The sequence below is a fragment of the Haemorhous mexicanus genome, chromosome 31 (assembly GCF_027477595.1).
Source record: "Haemorhous mexicanus isolate bHaeMex1 chromosome 31, bHaeMex1.pri, whole genome shotgun sequence".
NCBI lineage: Eukaryota > Metazoa > Chordata > Aves > Passeriformes > Fringillidae > Haemorhous > Haemorhous mexicanus.
In genome coordinates this window covers 2,614,590-2,635,033 of record NC_082371.1, presented here as the reverse complement: position 1 = coordinate 2,635,033, position 20,444 = coordinate 2,614,590, and the positions used below count along the sequence as shown (strand labels likewise).

At 62.1% G+C, this 20,444-nt stretch overlaps 1 protein-coding gene across 1 annotated transcript; it reads right to left on the bottom strand.

Moving 5' to 3' along the window:
• Positions 1–542: 542 nt before the first annotated feature.
• On the bottom strand, positions 543–20,110 carry ARHGAP30 (Rho GTPase activating protein 30). The gene is made up of 12 exons (XM_059871218.1): positions 19,843–20,110; positions 17,643–17,745; positions 13,283–13,427; positions 13,102–13,184; positions 12,911–13,018; positions 10,818–10,945; positions 9,196–9,331; positions 7,614–7,714; positions 7,422–7,496; positions 4,502–4,891; positions 3,400–3,830; positions 543–2,684 (listed from the first exon to the last, which is right to left on the bottom strand). The coding sequence occupies exons 1-12, from the start codon at positions 19,949–19,951 to the stop codon at positions 603–605; spliced, it is 3,891 nt and encodes a 1,296-aa protein (XP_059727201.1). The 5' UTR covers positions 19,952–20,110; the 3' UTR covers positions 543–602.
• Positions 20,111–20,444: the final 334 nt, after the last annotated feature.

Here is a 20,444-nt window from a genome sequence, read left to right as displayed (position 1 = left end):
CCCCCGCGGTGAGGCCGTTGTGGGCGCCGCCATGTTGAGGCAAAGATGGCGGCGGTGTAAACAAAGGCCCGGGTTTGTGGCCGCCCCGGTGTGGCCTCAGCGTCCCCTCGGTGTCCCCTTGTCCCCGTGAGCCTGTGTCCTCATGTTCCTGTGTGTCTGTGTGGCCAGGTGCCCACAGCCACGTGTTCTCCTGTCCTTGTGTCCCCATGTCTCCCTGTCCCAGTGTCCCCATGGCCACAATGTCCCCAAATGACCCCATGTCCCCTTATCCCAATGTCCCCAAATGTCCCAATGTCCCCAAATGTCCCCATATCCAATGTCCCCAATGTGTCTAATTAAAAAAAAAAAAAAAAAAATTAAAATAAGAACAATTTACAAAAAGAAATTAAATAATAAAAAATTAAATAAATTTTAAAATAAAAATAAAAAATAACGTGAAATAAAATATTAAATAAATTTTTAAAATATAAAATTAAATTTTAATTAAAAAATGATATCTATAAATAAACACCGACAACCCACCAGCATTTCTCATGCTGGAATTTTCACCTCGGTATTTTTATTATTGTTTAATTATCATTTAATTCTCATATTATCATCATTTATTTGCACTCTGCTCTGGGGGGGCCCTGCCCATGCTCAGCGCTCGTGCCCCCCCAGGGCTGCCAGGGGGTCCCGGGGGGACTTGGGGGGATCCCGGGGGGATTTGGGGGGGTCCCTGATGGTCCTGGGGGAATGTTTGGGGTTCCCAGGGGGATTTGAGGGGGTCCCAGAGGGATCTGGGGGGTTCCCAGGGCGATTTGGGGGGGTCCTGGGGGTCCCAGGAGGGGGCGGGCGAAGTGGGGTTTGGGGGGCACCACGGGCACGGCCCGGGCCAGCAGCACCCGTGACCCCAAAATGGGGAGGGGGCGGCGGGAGCTGCACAGGGGGGCCGGGAGAGGCCCCAGGGATTTGGGGCGCCCATCCCGGATCGGATTTGGGGGTCCCGGGGGGTCCCAGGATTTGGGGGGCTCGGCCAGGATCGGCTCCAGGGATTTGGGGCGCCCGTCCCAGACCGAATTTGGGGGTCCCGGGGGGTCCTGGGATTTGGAGGGCTCGGCCAGGATCGGCTCCAAGGATTTGGGGCGCCCATCCCAAATCGGATTTGGGGGTCCCGGGGGGTCCTGGGATTTGGGGGGCTTGTCCCAGATCGGCTCCAGGGATTTGGGGGTGTCCCAGGACTTGGGGGGCTCAGCCAGGATCGGCTCCAGGGATTTGGGGCGCCCGTCCCAGATCGGATTTGGGGGTCCCGGGGGGTCCCAGGACTTGGGGGGCTCAGCCAGGATCAGCTCCAGGGATTTCGGGGGCTCGTCCCAGATCAGCTTTGGGGTCTCGGGGGGCTCATCCCGGATCAGCTCCAGGGATCCACAGCGCCCCAGGGTTTTGGGGGGCTCATCCCAGATCGGCTTTGGGGGTTTGGGGGTCTCCGGGGATTTGGGGGGCTCTGAGATTCTGGGGGGCTCGTCCTGGAGCAGCTTGAGGGATTTGGGGGGCTCATCCCAAATCGGCTCCAGGGATTTTGGGGGCTCCAGGGGCCCAGGGAGCTGCAGGGGTTTGGGGGGCTCATCACGGATCAGCTCCGGGATTTTGGGGGGCTCTATCCGGATCGGCTCCACATTTTTGGGGGGCTCATCCTGGATAAACTTTGGGGGTCTCAGGGACCCATCCTGGATCAGCTCCGAGGGCCTGGGGGTCTCCAGGTTTTTGGGGGGCTCATCCTGGGTCAGCTCCAGGTTTTTGGGGGGATCTCCAGGGATCGGGGCAGGGGGAGAGGTCGGGGTGGTCCCGGGGGTGACACCGGCCCTGTCTGGGACCCACCCAGGAACAGACCCCAGGGGTGGGGGCTCGGGGGGCTTCTGGGGGGGCTCTGCTGGAGGAGACCCCCCTAAATCCCGGGGATCCCCCTCCCCTGGGATGAGGGGCCGAGATCCAGCTTCGCCCACCCCCCCATTCCCAGCGGGACCCCCGAGCCCTCCTCCCTCACCCCACACCCCCGAGCTGGGGCTGGGGTCTCCCTCTGCAGCCCCCTCCCCATGGGGGTGCCGGGGGGGGTCCCCCACTCCTGGACCATCCTTTTCTGGGGGTGTTTGGGCCAGAATCTCCGGGATCTCTGGGATCTCCAGGATTTTGGGGATCTCTGGAATCTCTGGGATCTCCAGGATTTTGGGGATCTCTGGGATCTCTGGGATTTTTGGGGTTTCTGGGGTCTCTGAGATCTCCAGGATTTTGGGGGTCTCTGGGATCTCTGGGATCTTTGGGATGTCTGAGATCTCCAGGATTTTGGGGATTTCTGGGGTCTCTGAGATCTCCAGGATTTTGGGGGTCTCTGGGATCTCTGGGATCTCCAGGATTTTCGGGGTCTCTGGGATCCCTGGGATCTCCTGGATCTCCAGGATTTTTGGGATTTCTGGGATCTCTGGGATCTCCAGGACCTCTGGGTTCTCCAGGGTCTCCAGGGCTGTCCCCTCACCCGGGGGTCCCTCGGGGGTCCCCAGGGGGCTGAGCTCGTCGTGGGCGCTCAGGAAGATCTCGTCGGGGTCGGAGTCGGGCTCGGAGGCGCCGGGGGCCAGGAAGAACATGTCCTGCTCCGTGCACTCCTCGATGGACAGGTAACTGTCCGGCTGCTCCGCCCAGCGCTCACCTGGCTGCGGGGTGGGGGGGACACGGATGGGACCCCCAGGCACGGCCGGGAAATGCAGGTGGGGATCACTGTGTCCCCCTGTCCATCCATTAATCCCATCGATCCCATTGATCCTATCCCATCGATCCCATTGATCCCATTGATCCCATCCCATTGATCCCATCCCAATCCCATCGATCCCATTGATCCCATTGATCCCATCCCATCAATCCCATTGACCCCATCGATCCCATTGATCCCATCAATCCCATTGATCCCATTGATCCCATCCCATCAATCCCATCGATCCCATTGATCCCATTGATCCCATCCCATCAATCCCATTGATCCCGTCAATCCCATTGATCCCATTGGTCCCATTGATCCCATCAATCCCATTGATCCCGTCAATCCCATTGATCCCATTGGTCCCATTGATCCCATCAATCCTATCAATCCCATCAATCCCATTGATCCCATCGATCCCATCAATCCCATCAATCCCATTGATCCCATCGATCCCATTGATCCCATCCCATCAATCCCATTTATCCCGTCAATCCCATTGATCCCATTGATCCCATCAATCCCATCAATCCCATCGATCCCATTGATCCTATCCCATCAATCCCATCCCAGTCCCATTGATCCCATCATATTGATCCCAATCCCATTGATCCCATCCCCTCCTCCCGCCCCAACCCTGTCCCCAAATCCCGGGAATGCTGCCGGGTGCTCACATTCATGAACCCGCTCTCCATCCCCTCCTCCACGACCGGGAACCCGTCCCCGATCCCGGGGGTCCCATCCTCGATCCCGGGGGTCTCATCCTCCATCTTGGGGGTCCCATCCTCGATCCCGGGGGTCCCATCCTCGATTCTGAAGGTCCCATCCTCGATCCTGAAGGTCCCATCCTCGATCCCGGGGGTGCCATCCTCGATCCCGGGGGTCCCATCCTCGATCCCGGGGGTCCCATCCTCGATCCCGGGGGTCCCATCCTCGATCCTGAAGGTCTCATCCCCGGTCCCGGGGCTCTCATCCCCGCTGCCGGGGCTCCGCGCCGCCGCCGCCGCCTCCGTGTCGCCGCCGCCCTCCAGCCACGTCTCGGGGCCGTCCAGGAAGGCGAAGGAGTCGCGGAGCTCCAGGGAGAGCCGGGTCTGCTCCGCATCCTCTGCGGGGAGAGCCGGGAGCGGTCGGTACCGGCCCCCACTCGATCCCGGAGTCCCCCCTGATCCTGCTGTTCCCCCTAATTCCAGTGTCCCCCAGTCCCGATGTCCCCCCGATCCCGGCGTCTCCCGATCTCGGTGTCCCGCCGATCTCAGTGTCCTCGTGATCCCGGCATCCCCCCGATCCCGGTGTCCCCTCTATCGCGATGTCTCCCCGATCCTGGTGTCAAACTCGATCCCGGTGTCCTCCCAATCTCAGCGTCCCCCCATCCCGGTGTCCCCCCCCGGTGTCCCTCGATCCCGGTGTCTCCCGATCCCGGTGTCCCCTGATCCCGGTGTCCCCCGATCCCGGTGTCCCTCGATCCCGGTGTCCCCCGATCCCGGTGTCCCCCGATCCCAATGTCTCCCAGATCCCAGTGTCTCCCTATCCCTGTGTCCCTCGATCCCGGTGTCCCCCGATCCCAGTGCCCCCCGATCCCAGTGTCCCCCGATCCCGGTGTCCCCCGATCCCGGTGTCCCCCGATCCCCGTGTCCCCCAGATCCCTGTGTCCCCCTATCCCTGTGTCCCTCGATCCCGGTGTCCCCCGATCCCGGTGTCCCCCTATCCCTGTGTCCTCCCAATCCCAATGTCCCCCGATCCCGGTGTCCCCCGCGTTGTCCCACCGCGGGGTCTCACCGGAGCAGGGCCGGGGGTCCCGGGCGGGCTCGGGGGGGCTGCCGGGGGTCTGTTCCCGTTCCAGCGCGGGGCACGGGAGCCCCCGGGTGAGGCGGGACAGGTTGGAGGTGATGTGGAAGGGGACGGTGACCGAGAAGGGGCCCGAGATGTGGAGCCCCGCGCATTTCTCGGCGCGGGAGCGGCCGCCGACCCCCGGCCCCGCCCGGGGGGCTTTGGGGGTGGTGGGCTCCGACTTGGTGCTGCTCTCGGCCGCCCCTTCCAGCGACTCCTCCAGGCTCTCGTCCAGCTCCGGGGGCGGCTCCGGGGCCGCGGGGGTCGCGTCCGAGCTGTGCTGCCGCTGCGGCCGCAGCTTCACCGACAGCTTCGGCAGCAGCCGAGCGGCGTCCGGGCCTGCGGAGGGGCGAGTCCGGAGCGGGGCCGGGGGTCCCGGGGGTGCGGGGGGATCACGGGGACCGCGGGGTGTGGGGGGTCCCGGGGGTGCGGGGGGATTCCGGGTTATGGGGGGAACCCCGGGTGCGAGGGGATTCCTGAGGGGTCAGTAGGACAATCCTGAAGGGACAGAGGGACAATCCCATGGGGACAGAGGGACAATCCCAAGGGGACAGAGGGACAATCCCAAGGGTTGGAGGGATAATCCTGAGGGGACAGAGGGACAATCCTGGGGGCTCAGAGGGACAATCCCGAGGGGACAGAGGGACAACCCCGAGGGGACAGAGGGACAATCCCATGGGGTCAGAGGGACAACCCCGAGGGGACAGAGGGACAATTCCCAGGGGTCAGAGAGACAATTCCCAGGGGTCAGAGGGACAATCCCCGTGGACAGAGGGCCAATCCCCGTGGGGACAGAGGGACAATCCCCGTGGGGACAGAGGGACAATCCCCGTGGACAGAGGGACAATCCCATGGGGTCAGAGGGACAATCCCATGGGGACAGAGGGACAGTCCCTGTGGACAGAGGGACAATCCCCATGGACAGAGGGACAATCCCTGTGGACAGAGGGACAATCCCCATGGACAGAGGGACAATCCCCAGGGGACAGAGGGACAATCCCTGTGGACAGAGGGACAATCCCGAGGGGATGGAGGGGCAATCCCATGGGGACAAAGGGACAATCTCAAGGGCTGGAGGGACAATCCCGAGGGGACAGAGGGACAATCCCCAGGGGACAGAGGGACAATCCCCGTGGACAGAGGGACAATCCCTGTGGACAGAGGGACAATCCCCAGGGGTCAGAGGGACAATCCCGAGGGGACAGAGGGACAATCCCCAGGGGTCAGAGGGACAATCCTCGTGGACAGAGGGACAATCCCCAAGGGACAGAGGGACAATCCCCAGGGGACAGAGGGATAATCCCGAGGGGACAGAGGGACAATCCCCAGGGGACAGAGGGACAATCCCCGTGGACAGAGGGACAATCCCCGTGGGGACAGAGGGACAATCCCCAGGGATCAGAGGGACAATCCCCGTGGACAGAGGGACAATCCCTGTGGGGACAGAGGGACAATCCCCGTGGGGACAGAGGGACAATCCCCATGGACAGAGGGACAATCCCCATGGACAGAGGGACAATCCCCGGGGGACAGAGGGACAATCCCCAGGGGACAGAGGGACAATCCCTGTGGACAGAGGGACAATCCCCATGGACAGAGGGAAAATCCCTGTGGACAGAGGGACAATCCCTGTGGACAGAGGGACAATCCCCGTGGGGACAGAGGGACAATCCCCAGGGGACAGAGGGACAATCCCTGTGGGGACAGAGGGACAATCCCCATAGACAGAGGGACAATCCCATGGGGTCAGAGGGACAATCCCCAGGGGACAGAGGGACAATCCCTGTGGACAGAGGGCCAGTCCCTGTGGACAGAGGGACAATCCCTGTGGGGACAGAGGGACAATCCCCAGGGGTCAGAGGGACAATCCCCAGGGGTCAGAGGGACAATCCCCAGGGATCAGAGGGACAATCCCCGGGGACAGAGGGACAATCCCATGGGGACAAAGGGATAATCTAAAGGGTTGGAGGGACAATCCCGAGGGGACAGAGGGACAATCCCCGTGGACAGAGGGACAATCCCCAGGTGTCAGAGGGACAATCCCCGTGGACAGAGGGACAATCCCAAGGGGACAGAGGGACAATCTCATGGGGACAAAGGGACAATCTCAAGGGTTGGAGGGACAATCCCGAGGGGACAGAGGGACAGTTCCTGAGGGATTAGAGGGACAATCCTGAAGGGACAGAGGGACAATCCCCATGGACAGAGGGACAATCCCCGTGGACAGAGGGACAATCCCCGTGGGGACAGAGGGACAATCCCCGGGGACAGAGGGACAATCCCTGTGGACAGAGGGACAATCCCCATGGACAGAGGGACAATCCCGAGGGGACAGAGGGACAATCCCTGTGGACAGAGGGACAATTCCCGTGGACAGAGGGACAATCCTCGTGGACAGAGGGACAATCCCCAGGGGTCAGAGGGACAATCCCCGTGGACAGAGGGACAATCCCTGTGGACAGAGGGACAATCCCCAGGGGACAGAGGGACAATCCCCAGGGATCAGAGGGACAATTCCGAGGGGACAGAGGGACAATCCCCAGGGATCAGAGGGACAATTCCCAGGGGACAGAGGGACAATCCCCAAGGGACAGAGGGACAATCCCCGTGGGGACAGAGGGACAATCCCGAGGGGACAGAGGGACAATCCCCAGGGGACAGAGGGACAATCCCTGTGGGGACAGAGGGACAATCCCCATGGACAGAGGGACAATCCCCGGGGACAGAGGGACAATCCCTGTGGGGACAGAGGGACAATCCCCGGGGACAGAGGGACAATCCCCATGGACAGAGGGACAATCCCAAGGGGACAGAGGGACAATCCCCAGGGACAGAGGGACAATCCCCGGGGACAGAGGGCCCCTCTTACCGGCCGGTCCGGAGGGGCCGGAGCTGAGCGAGTCCATGCTCTTGGCCGGCCGCAGAGTGACCTTCCCGCACTTGTCTGGGAATGGGGCGGGACAAGGGGATTTGGGGGATTTGGGGGGATTTGGGGGATTTTTTGGGGATTTGGGGACACCTCCCCCCCCCTCAGTCCATGGGATCCCCCCCGATTTCCCACCTTTCTCCTCCACCTTCCCCGATTTCCGCTTGGCCTCGTGCCCGGAGCGGCCCAGGTTGAAGATGGATCTCCACTTCTTGGCCTTGAGGGAGCCCTTGCTCCTGTGGGGACACCTGGGATACACCTGGGCACACCTGGGGACACCTGGGGACAGCTGGGATACACCTGGGCACACCTGGGGATACTTGGGGACACCTGGGATACACCTGGGGGCACCTGGGATATACCTGGGATACACCTGGGGATACCTGGGGACACCTGGGATACACCTGGGATACACCTGGGGATATCTGGGGACACCTGGGGGCACCTGGGCACACCTGGGGGCACCTGGGATATACCTGGGCACACCCGGAGGCACCTGGGATACACCTGGGCACACCTGGGTACACCTGGGATATACCTGGGGACACCTGGGCACACCTGGGTACACCTGGAATACACCTGGGGACACCTGGGATACACCTGGGCACACCTGGGCACACCTGGGATACATCTGGGATACACCTGGGGGCACCTGGGATACATCTGGGATACACCTGGGCACACCTGGGCACACCTGGGGGCACCTGGGATACATCTGGGATACACCTGGGCACATCTGGACACATCTGGAGACACCTGGGATACACCTGGGATATACCTGGGGGCACCTGGGCACACCTGGGCACACCCGGGGGCACCTGGGATACACCTGGGTACACCTGGGCACTCCTGGGATATACCTGGGGACACCTGGGCACACTTGGGCACACCTGGGTACACCTGGGATATACCTGGGGACACCTGGGATACACCTGGGCACACCTGGGGGCACCTGGGGACACCTGGGATACACCTGGGATACACCTGGGCACACCTGGGGATACCTGGGGACACCTGGGATACACCTGGGGGCACCTGGGCACACCTGGGGGCACCTGGGGGCACCTGGGATACACCTGGGCACACCTGGGGGCACCTGGATATACCTGGGCACACCCGGGGGCACCTGGGATACACCTGGGCACACCTGGGTACACCTGGGCACACCTGGGCACACCTGGGGGCACCTGGGATACACCTGGGCACACCTGGGCACACCTGGGATATACCTGGGGACACCTGGGCACACCTGGGGGCACCTGGGCACACCTGGGGGCACCTGGGATATACCTGGGCACACCTGGGATACACCTGGGATACACCTGGGCACACCTGGGCACACCTGGGATACATCTGGGATACACCTGGGCACATCTGGACACATCTGGGGACACCTGGGATACATCTGGGCACACTTGGGGGCACCTGGGATACATCTGGGATACACCTGGGCACACCTGGGCACACCTGGGGGCACCTGGGATACATCTGGGAACATCAGGACACATCTGGGGATAAATGGGATACACCTGGGATACACCTGGGATACACCTGGGCACACCTGGGAGCACCTGAGCACACCCTGGCACACCTGAGGCCACCTGGGTCACAGTGACTTGGGACCACCTGAGCCAGGCCCGGGATTTGGGGGTCCCTGAGGGTCCCCGGGGTGGGTTGGGGGTGTCACCTGTGCCCAGGTGGCCCCAGGTGGCCGTACCTGTGCTCGCCGAGCTCGATGATGGTGTGGTAGGGCCGCATCTGGGGGGGGCCGTCACCCTGGCTCAGCGCGGCCGGGACGTGCAGGGGGGGGACACCCCCGGGCAGGAGCAGCGAGCGACGGGGACAGTCCCCACCTGGGACAGGGACAGGGTCACCTCAGGGACCCAGAGTGGGACAGGGCCACCTCAGGGACCCAACATGGGACACTGTCACCTCAGGGACCCCAACATGGAACCCCAACAGGGGACAGTGTCACCTCAGGGACCCAGAGTAGGACAGTGCCACCTCAGGGACCCAGCATGGGACACTGTCACCTCAGGGACCCCAACATGGAACCCCAACAGGGGACAGTGTCACCTCAGGGACCCAGAGTGGGACAGGGCCACCTCAGGGACCCAAAATGGGACACTGTCACCTCAGGGACCCAGAGTGGGACAGGGCCACCTCAGGGACCCAAAATGGGACACTGTCACCTCAGGGACCCCAACATGGGACAGGGTCACCTCAGGGACCCAGAGTGGGACAAAGTCACCCTCAGTGTCCTGAGACCCCAAAATGTGACACTGTCACCTCACCTCCACCTTGGAGACCCCCCAAAACGGGGTGCCAATGTCCCCTGGGACCCCCAATGTCCCCTTGGGACCCCCACCCAAGGTCAGGGGGGAGTGCCCCCCTGGAGGTCCCCAAAAATGGGGGTCAGTGTCCCCCCGGGATCAGGGACTGATGGGGGGAATTCCCCCCTGGGGACCCCCAAACCGGTGTCCCCTTGATGTCCCCCCATTGTCCCTCCAATGTCCCCCGATGTCCCCACGGTGTTCTCGCAGTGTCTCTGCAGCGTCCTCATGATGTCCCCCCAGTGTCCCCGCAGTGTCCCCCCAGTGTCCCCCCGGTGTCCCCACGGTGTCCCTGCAGTGTCCCCGCAGTGTCCCCTCAGTGTCCCCACAGTGTCCCCGCGGTGTCCCCGCAGTGTCCTCATGTCCCCGCCGTCCCTGCAGTGTCCCCACAGTGTCCCCCTGATGTCCCCACAGTGTCCCCGCAGTGTCCCTGCGGTGTACCCTCAGTGTCCCCCCAGTGTCCCCCAGTGTCCCCTCAGTGTCCCCGCAGTGTCCCCCCAGTGTCCCCGCGATGTCCCCGCGGTGTCCCCGCAGTGTCCCCCCCGATGTCCCCGCAGTGTCCCCGCAGTGTCCCCGCGGTGTCCCCGCAGTGTCCCCACAGTGTCCCCGCGATGTCCCCGCGGTGTCCCCGCAGTGTCCCCGCGGTGTCCCCGCAGTGTCCCCGCGGTGTCCCCCCCATGTCCCCGCAGTGTCCCCGCAGTGTCCCCACAGTGTCCCCCCGATGTCCCCCCAGTGTCCCCGCGGTGTCCCCCCCATGTCCCCCCAGTGTCCCCCCGATGTCCCCGCAGTGTCCCCGCGGTGTCCCCCCCATGTCCCCGCCGTGTCCCCGCGGTGTCCCCGCCGTGTCCCCGCGGTGTCCCCGCAGTGTCCCTGCAGTGTCCCCGCGGTGTCCCCGCAGTGTCCCCCCGATGTCCCCGCGGTGTCCCCGCAGTGTCCCCCCGATGTCCCCGCGGTGTCCCCACAGTGTCCCCGCGGTGTCCCCGCGGTGTCCCCGCAGTGTCCCTGCCTCGGAGCGGCGCGTCCCCGAAGAGCTGCTCCACGTGGGTGAGGATGAACTCCACCACGATGGACTGCACGCGCACCTCCATGAACGCCGCCGTGCCGTTGAAGCCCGAGGCCTCGATGTCCCTGGAGCTGGGGACAGCGGGGACAGCGGGGTCACCGAGGGGTGAGGGGACAGCGGGGACAGCGGGGACACCATGGGGTGAAAGGGCAGCGGGGACAGTGGGGGACAGTGGGGTCGGGTGAGGGGATAGTGGGGGCCATGTGGGATGGAGGGTGACAGGGCTGAGGGTGACAGGGCTGGCAGTGATGGCACAGATGGTGACAGTGACAGGTGGCAGTGACATGACTGAGGGTGACAGGACTGATGGTGATAGTGACAGGTGATAGTGACAGGTGAGAGTGACAGGGCTGTGACAGGGCTGGCAGGGCTGAGGGTGACAGGGGTGGTAGTGACAGGGCTGAGGGTGACAGTGATAGGTGACAGTGACAGGACTGATGGTGATAGAGACAGGTGATAGTGACAGGTGAGAGTGACAGGACTGAGGGTGACAGGGCTGACAGTTACAGGGCTGGCAGTGACTGGACTGACAGTGACATCAACAGGTGACACTGACAAGTGACAGGTGACATGACAGGTGACAGCAACAGATGACACAATAGGTGACAGTGACAGGGCTGAGTGTGACAGGGCTGACAGTTACAGGGCTGGTAGTGACGGGACTGACAGTGACAGCAACAGGAGACACTGACAGGTGACAGGTGACAGCGACAGATGACAGCGACAGGGCTGAGTGTGACAGGGCTGAGGGTGACAGGGCTTAGGGTGACAGGGCTGGCAGTGACAACGACAGGTGACACTGACAGGTGACACAATAGGTGACAGTGACAGCGACAGGGCTGTGTGTGACAGGGCTGAGGGTGACAGGGCTGGCAGTTACAGGGCTGGCAGTGACCGGACTGACAGTGACAACGACAGGTGACACTGACAGGTGATAGGTGACATGACAGGGGACATGACAGGAGACACAATAGGTGACAGTGACAGGGCTGAGTGTGACAGGGCTGAGGGTGACAGGGCTGGCAGTAACCGGACTGACAGTGACAGCAACAGGTGACACTGACAAGTGACAGGTGACATGACAGGTGACAGCGACAGGTGACAGCGACAGGGCTGAGGGTGACAGGGCTTAGGGTGACAGGGCTGGCAATGACATCGACAGGTGACACTGACAGGTGACACAATAGGTGACAGTGACAGTGACATGGCTGAGTGTGACAGGGCTGAGGGTGACAGGGCTGACAGTTACAGGGCTGGCAGTGACCGGACTGACAGTGACAGCAACAGGAGACACTGACAGGTGACAGGTGACAGCGACAGGTGACAGCGACAGATGACAGCGACAGGGCTGAGTGTGACAGGGCTGAGGGTGACAGGGCTGGCAGTGACAACGACAGGTGACAATGACAGGTGACACAATAGGTGACAGTGACAGTGACAGGGCTGAGTGTGACAGGGCTGGCAGTTACAGGGCTGGCAGTGACCGGACTGACAGTGACAGCAACAGGTGACACTGACAGGTGACAGGTGACAGCGACAGGTGACAGCGACAGATGACAGCGACAGGGCTGAGTGTGACAGGGCTGAGGGTGACAGGGCTGAGGGTGACAGGGCTGGCAGTGACAATGACAGGTGACACCGACAGGTGACAGGTGACATGACAGGTGACAGTGACAGATGACACAACAGGTGACAGTGACAGCGACAGGGCTGAGTGTGACAGGGCTGAGGGTGACAGGACTGAGGGTGACAGGGCTGGCAATGACAGCGACAGGTGACACTGGCAGGTGATAGGTAACATGACAGGTGACAGTGACAGGTGATGTGACAGGTGACACTGACAGGTGATAGGTGACATGACAGGTGACTCTGACAGGTGACAGGTGGCACTGACAGGTGGCACTGACAGGCGATAGGTGACATGACAGGTGACTCTGACAGGTGACAGGTGATGTGACAGGTGGCACTGACAGGCGATAGGTGACATGACAAGTGACTCTGACGGGTGACAGGTGACAGTGACAGGTGGCACCCACCGCAGCAGGTTGGGCGCCCAGACGATGGCCAGGTTCCTCGCGTGCATGTTGGTGCGCCCGCTGTGCGCCGCCATGCGCAGCAGGTGCCGCATCAGGAACTCCAGCGTCCTGCCACACCGCCACACCTCAGTGCCACCCGCGGGGGACACCACCCAGGGGACACCGCCGGGGACGTCCCCACCGCCCTTCACCTGTAGTGAGGCGCTGGCAGCTCCTTCAGCACCTCCTTGATCTTCACCAGCCGCGCCTCCTCCATCTGGATGGCCACGGCGTCCTGCGGGGACAGCGCGGTGACGGGGCCACCCTGGGGACATTCGGGGACATCTGGGGACAGCTGGGGACAGCTGGGGACAACTGGGGACAGGGACTCACGGCGAACTTGTCGTAGAGCTGGTAGGTGAGCAGGGGGTTGGGCAGCTCGCGGCAGTAGGCCTTGCACAGGGAGCTGACGCAGTGAACGTCCTGCAGGTAAACGTCCCGCGACAGGTCCGGGCTGCGCTGCGCCTCGAACTCCTGCCTGGGATTGGGGTTTGGGATTGGGTTTGGGGTTTGGGGTTTGGGATTGGAGTCCGGGCTGCCCTGCGCCTCGAACTCCTGCCTGGGGTTCGGGATTGGGATTGGGATTGGGTTTGGGTTTGGGATTGGGGTTTGGGGTTTGGAGTTTGGGATTGGGGTCTGGGCTGCGCTGCGCCTCGAACTCCTGCCTGGGGTTTGGGATTGGGATTGGGGTTTGGGATTGGGGATTGGGGTTTGGGTTTGGGTTTGGGATTGGGTTTGGGTTTGGGTTTGGGATTGGGGATTGGGTTTGGGATTTGGGGTTTGGGATTGGAGTCCGGGCTGCGCTGCGCCTCGAACTCCTGCCTGGGGTTGGGGATTGGGATTGGGGTTTGGGGTTTGGGGTTTGGGGTTTGGGTTTGGGTTTGGGATTGGGTTTGGGGTTTGGGGTTTGGGGTTTGGGATTTGGGGTTGGAGTCTGGGCTGCGCTGCGCCTCGAACTCCTGCCTGGGGTTTGGGGTTTGGGATTGGGGTTTGGGATTGGGGTTTGGGGTTTGGGTTTGGGATTGGGTTTGAGGTTTGGGGTTTGGGGTTTGGGGTTTGGGATTGGAGTCCGGGCTGCGCTGCGCCTCGAACTCCTGCCTGGGATTTGGGATTGGGATTGGGGATTGGGATTGGGGATTGGGGTTTGGGATTGGGGATTGGGTTTGGGGTTTGGGGTTTGGGGTTTGGGATTGGGGTTTGGGGACTGGGGTTTGGGATCTGGGATTGGAGTCCGGGCTGCGCTGAGCCTCAAACTCCTCCTGGGGTTTGGGATTGGGGATTGGGATTGGGATTGGGGTTTGGGATTGGGATTTGGGGTTTGGGGTTTGGGATTGGAGTCCGGGCTGCCCTGTGCCTCGAACTCCTGCCTGGGGTTGGGGATTGGGGATTGGGGTTTGGGGTTTGGGATTGGAGTCCGGGCTGCCCTGTGCCTCGAACTCCTGCCTGGGGTTGGGGATTGGGGATTGGGGTTTGGGGTTTGGGATTGGGGATTGGGTTTGGGGTTTGGGGTTTGGGGTTTGGGGTTTGGGATTTGGGATTGGAGTCCGGGCTGCGCTGCGCCTCAAACTCCTGCCTGGGGTTTGGGATTGGGGTTTGGGATTGGGATTTGGGATTGGAGTCCGGGCTGCGCTGCGCCTCAAACTCCTGCCTGGGGTTTGGGATTGGGGTTTGGGATTGGGATTTGGGATTGGAGTCTGGGCTTCGCTGCGCCTCGAACTCCTGCCTGGGGTTTGGGGTTTGGGATTGGGGTTTGGGGTTTGGGATTGGGGTTTGGGGTTTGGGGTTTGGGGTTTGGGATTGGGGTTTGGGTTTGGGGTTTGGGGTTTGGGATTGGAGTCCGGGCTGCGCTGCGCCTCGAACTCCTGCCTGGGGTTGGGGATTAGGGATTGGGGTTTGGGGACTGGGGTTTGGGGTTTGGGGTTTGGGATTGGGGTTTGGGGTTTGGGGACTGGGGTTTGGGGTTTGGGATTGGGGTTTGGGATTGGGTTTGGGATTGGGGTTGGGGTTTGGGATCTGGGCTACGCTGCGCCTCGAACTCCTGCCTGGGGTTGGGGATTCGGGTTTGGGGTTTGGGACTGGGGTTTGGGATTGGGATTGGGGTTTGGGGTTTGGGATTGGGATTGGTGTCTGGGCTGTGCTGCACCTCAAACTCCTGCCTGGGGGTTTGGGATTGGGGTTTGGGATTTGGGGTTTGGGATTGGGGTTTGGGATTGGGGATTGGGTTTGGGGTTTGGGATTTGGGATTGGAGTCCGGGCTGCGCTGCGCCTCAAACTCCTGCCTGGGGTTTGGGATTGGGGTTTGGGATTGGGATTTGGGATTGGAGTCTGGGCTTCGCTGCGCCTCGAACTCCTGCCTGGGGTTTGGGGTTTGGGATTGGGGTTTGGGGTTTGGGATTGGGGTTTGGGGTTTGGGGTTTGGGGTTTGGGATTGGGGACTGGGGTTTGGGGTTTGGGATTGGGGTTTGGGATTGGGTTTGGGATTGGGGTTGGGGTTTGGGATCTGGGCTACGCTGCGCCTCGAACTCCTGCCTGGGGTTGGGGATTCGGGTTTGGGGTTTGGGACTGGGGTTTGGGATTGGGATTGGGGTTTGGGGTTTGGGATTGGGATTGGTGTCTGGGCTGTGCTGCACCTCAAACTCCTGCCTGGGGGTTTGGGATTGGGGTTTGGGATTTGGGGTTTGGGATTGGGGTTTGGGATTGGGGATTGGGTTTGGGGTTTGGGGTTTGGGATTGGAGTCTGGGCTGCCCTGCGCCTCGAACTCCTGCCTGGGGTTTGGGATTGGGATTGGGGTTTGGGGTTTGGGATTGGGGTTTGGGATTGGGGTTTGGGGTTTGGGATTGGGATTAGGGTTTGGGGTTTGGGATTGGGATTGGGGTTTGGGATTGGGATTGGGGTTTGGGGTTTGGGATTGGGATTGGAGTCCGGGCTGTGCTGTGCCTCGAACTCCTGCCTGGGTGTTGGGATTGGGGTTTGGGGTTTGGGGTTTGGGATTTGGGATTGGAGTCCGGGCTGCCCTGCGCCTCAAACTCCTGACAGGGGGTTGGGATTGGGGTTTGGGGTTTGGGATTTGGGATTGGGGTTTGGGATTTGGGTTTTGGGGTTTGGGGCTTGGGGTTTGGGATTGGGGTTTGCTATTGGGATTTGAAGTCTGGGATCTGGGATTTGGGGTTTGGGGTTTTGGGGATTGGGATTGGGGTCTGGGCTGCACTGCGCCTTGAACTCCTTCCTGGGATTTGGGATTGGGGATATGGGAATATGGGGTGGGGGTCTGGGCAATTCTGGGTTCCCCCAGGAACAGGGGAGAAAAGAGCTCAGGGGAAGAAGCAGAGGAGGGAAAAACTTCCCCGGGGAAAGTGAAAGAGAGCAGGCAGGGAAAACCCCAAAAGCAATAAAGAGGGAAAAAGGGAAGGAAAGGAGAGGGGGAAGAGGGGCCAGAGTGGGATGGGGGAAGGGAAGGGGCCAGGGGGAGGGGGGAGGGGAGATGGACCCATCCCCCCTGTCCCTGTCAGCCCGAGTCCGGTCCCATCCCTGCTTCCACTTTTTCTCATCCCATTCCTGTCCCCTCCCTCCCTCTCAGTCCCAGCATCTTCCAGTCTCCACCCCCATCCCATTGATCCCATAGATCCCATCCCATCCCCTCCCATCCCATCCCATCCCCTCCCATCCCATCCCATCCCCTCCCATCCCATCCCATCCCATCCCATCCCATCCCATCCCATCCCCTCCCATCCCATCCCAATCCCAACCTCTGCCCCATCCCGCCCCATTCTCCACTCCGCCCTCATCCTGCTCCCCATTCCCAGCCCCATTCCCACCCTAATCCCAACCCCATTCCCACCCTAATCCCAACCCCATTCCCACCCCAATCCTGATCCCCCCATCCCTCCCTGTCCCAATCCCGCCCTGTTCCCACCCGCTCCCATCCCATCCCAATCCCATCCTGATCCCGATCCCTGCCCCATCCCCACCCCATCCCATCCATTCCCATCCCGATCCCTGCCCCGTCCCCATTCCTGCCCCAATCCCATCCCATTCCCATCCCATCTGATCCCATGGATCCCATCCCATTGATCCCATCCCATCCCAATCCTGATCCCAAGGCCATCCCATCCCATCCCCTGCCCCGTCCTCATTCCTGCCCCAATCCAATCCCATCCCATCCCATCCTGATCCCAACCACAATCCCATCCCATTCCCATCCCATCCGATCCCATGGATCCCATCCAATGGATCCCAACCCATTGATCCCATTGATCCCATCCCATCCCATCCCATGGATCCCATCCCATGGATCCCATCCCATGGATCCCATCCCATGGATCCCATCCCATTCCCAATCCCATCCCATTGATCCCATGGATCCCATGGATCCCATGGATCCCATCCCATGGATCCCATCTCGTTGATCCCATGGATCCCATCCCATGGATCCCATCCCATGGATCCCATCCCATGGATCCCATCCCATCCCATTGATCCCATGGATCCCATCCCATGGATACCATCCCATGGATCCCATCCCATTGATCCCATGGATCCCATCCCGTGGATCCCATCCCATCCCATTGATCCCATGGATCCCATCCCATGGATCCCATCCCATGGATCCCATCTCATTGATCCCATGGATCCCATCCCATGGATCCCATCCCATTCCCACTCCCATCCCAGTCCCGTCCCCGCCGCGCTGACCGCAGCCGCTGGGTGTTGGAGGACACCCCGGACAGGCGGTAGATGCCATCGACCACCCCGTGCTGCTCCACGAACTCCGTGCAGCTCCGGAGCACCTGCGGCACTGCGGGACACGGCGCGGCCCCGCGGGTCCCAGTGAGCCCCTCCCACAGGATCCCACTGATCCCAGATCCCATGGGATCCCAGTGATCCCAGATCCCACGGGATCCCACTGATCCCAGATCCCACGGGATCCCAGTGATCCCAGATCCCACGGGATCCCACTGATCCCAAATCCCGTGGGATCCCACTGATCCTGGCCCCGTGGGTCCTGGTGAACCCCATCCCACGGGATCCCACTGATCCCAGATCCCACGGGGTCCCACTGATCCCAGATCCCATGGGGTCCCACTGATCCTGGCCCCGTGGGTCCTGGTGAACCCCATCCCACGGGATCCCACTGATCCCAGATCCCACGGGGTCCCACTGATCCTGGCCCCGTGGGTCCCGGTGAGCCCCATCCCATGGGATCCCACTGATCCCAAATCCCATGGGATCCCACTGATCCCGGCCCCGCGGGGTCCCAGTGAGCCCCATCCCATGGGATCCCAGTGATTCCAAATCCCACAGGGTCCCAGTGAGCCTGGATCTCATGGGATCCCACTGATCCGATATCCCATGGGATCCCAATGATCCTGGTCCCACAGGGTACCACTGAGCCTGGATCCCATGGGATCCCACTGATCTCGGATCCCACAGGGTCCCAGTGATCCCTGATCCCACAGGTGGTCCCAGATCCACCAGGATCTGACTGAACCTGGATCCAACAGGGTTCAACTGATCCCAGGTCCCACAGCGCCCAGCTGAGCCTGGATTCCAGAGCCCAACCAATCCTGGATCCACCAGGGCCCAGCTGATCCTGGATCCATCAGTGCCCACTGGACCCAGCTCCAGACCAGGATCCACCCACACCCACCTGAACCCAAACCCGAATCCCAGATCCACCAACACCCACCTGGGCCTGGACCCGAATCCCAAATCCACCCACACCCACCTGGGCCTGGACCCGAATCCCAGATCCAGCATCTCCCACCTGGGCCCAGCCCAGATCCTGGATCTGGCATTGCCCACCTGGGCCTGGACCCAAATCCCAAATCTGGCATCACGCACCTGGGCCCAAATCCCAAATCTGGCATTGCCCACCTGAGCCCAGGCCCCACCAGTCCTGGGGGATGGGGAGGACCTCGGCCAACACCCCCTGGATGTCCCCACAGGGTCCCTGCACCCATCCTGGGCCACCAACTCCAGGGATGGGGCCACCAATTCCACAGGGATGGAGCCGCAGTGGGGCCATCGGCTCCTTGGGGACAAGGCCACAGACCAGCCAGGAATGGGACCACTGGTTCCTGAGGGATGGGGCCACCAAATCCTCAGGGGTGGAGCCACCAGCCCCACAGGATTAGGCCACCAAATCCCAAGAAATGAGGACACCAACTCCACCGGGATGAAGCCACCACATTCCAAAGGATGGAGCCACCAACTCCAGAAGGACAGAGTCACCAAATCCGCAGGGATGGGGCCACCAAATCCACAGGGATGGGGCCACCAAATCTGCAGGGATGGAGCCACCAAATCTGCAGGGATGAGGCCACCAAATCCCGAGGAACAGGGCCACCAAATCCCAAAGGATGGAGCCACCAAATCCATGGGGATGAGGCCACCAAATCCCAAAGGATGGAGCCACCAAATCCATGGGGATGGAGCCACCAAATCCCAAGGAACAGGGCCACCAAATCCCAAAGGATGGAGCCACCAAATCCCAAAGAACAGGGCCACCAAATCCATGGGGATGGAGCCACCAAATCCATGGGGATGGAGCCACCAAATCCCAAGGAACAGAGCCACCAAATCCCAAAGGATGGAGCCATCAAATCCGTGGGGATGAAGCCACCAAATCCATGGGGATAAAGCCACCAAATCCCAAGGCACAGAGCCCCCCACCCCTCAGGGCCAGCCCCCCTGAGACTGCAGCCCCACCGAGCTCCAACCCCCCCAAATCCCGGCCGAGCCTCGGTGGCCGCGACGCTTCCTGGAGCCCTGGTGACGCAACGGGTGGCGCAAGTCCCCTTCCAGTCCCCTCCAGGGCCCCTTCCCCGCTTCCCTTGGTGGCCCTGCTGTCCCCCGGGGGGCTCGGGGGGGTGGGCAGGGTGGTGGCACTCACCGTCCTGCCCCGAGCGCTGGAGATGCTCGCGGAGGTCGCAGCCGAAGAGCCGCTCCCGGGAGCCGCCCTTGCGCCTCGCCCGCTGCCGGGCCTTGAGCGCCAGGGACATGGGGACGGGGACACGGCCGGGGACAGCGCGGGGGACACGGCCGGGGACACGGGGGCCACGCCAGGGGGGTCCCGGCGCTGTCCCCGCGGGGGTGGCAGGAAGGCGGAGGCCGCGCTCGAGGCGCTTCCTGCTCCCCGCGGCCGCGAAACCACAGCGAGGGCGGGGACGCCTGCGCACACGCGTGTGCAAGGGGCACGCCCTGGGGACAGGGGACATGTGAGTGTGCAAGGGACACGCCCTGGAGACACCTGAGTGTGCGAGGAACAGGCCCTGGGGACACCTGAGTGTGTGAGGGACAGGCCCCGGGGACACCTGAGTGTGCAAGGGACACGCCCTGGGGACAGGGGACACCTGAGTGTGCAAGAGACAGGCCCTGGGGACACCTGAGTGTGTGAGGGACGGGCCCTGGGGACACCTGAGTGTGCGAGGGACAGGCCCTGGGGACTCCTGAGTGTGCAAGGGACACGCCCTGGGGACAGGGGACACCTGAGTG

Excerpts from the sequence above, each read along its gene's own strand:
- ARHGAP30 (XM_059871218.1), bottom strand. The coding sequence starts at position 19,951 with ATGTCCCTGGCGCTCAAGGCCCGGCAGCGGGCGAGGCGCAAGGGCGGC. Across the intron at positions 13,185-13,282 it reads AGCTCTACGACAAGTTCGCC|GACGCCGTGGCCATCCAGAT; the intron begins GTGAGTCCCTGT and ends CTGTCCCCGCAG. Across the intron at positions 7,715-9,195 it reads ATCGAGCTCGGCGAGCACAG|GAGCAAGGGCTCCCTCAAGG; the intron begins GTACGGCCACCT and ends GTGTCCCCACAG.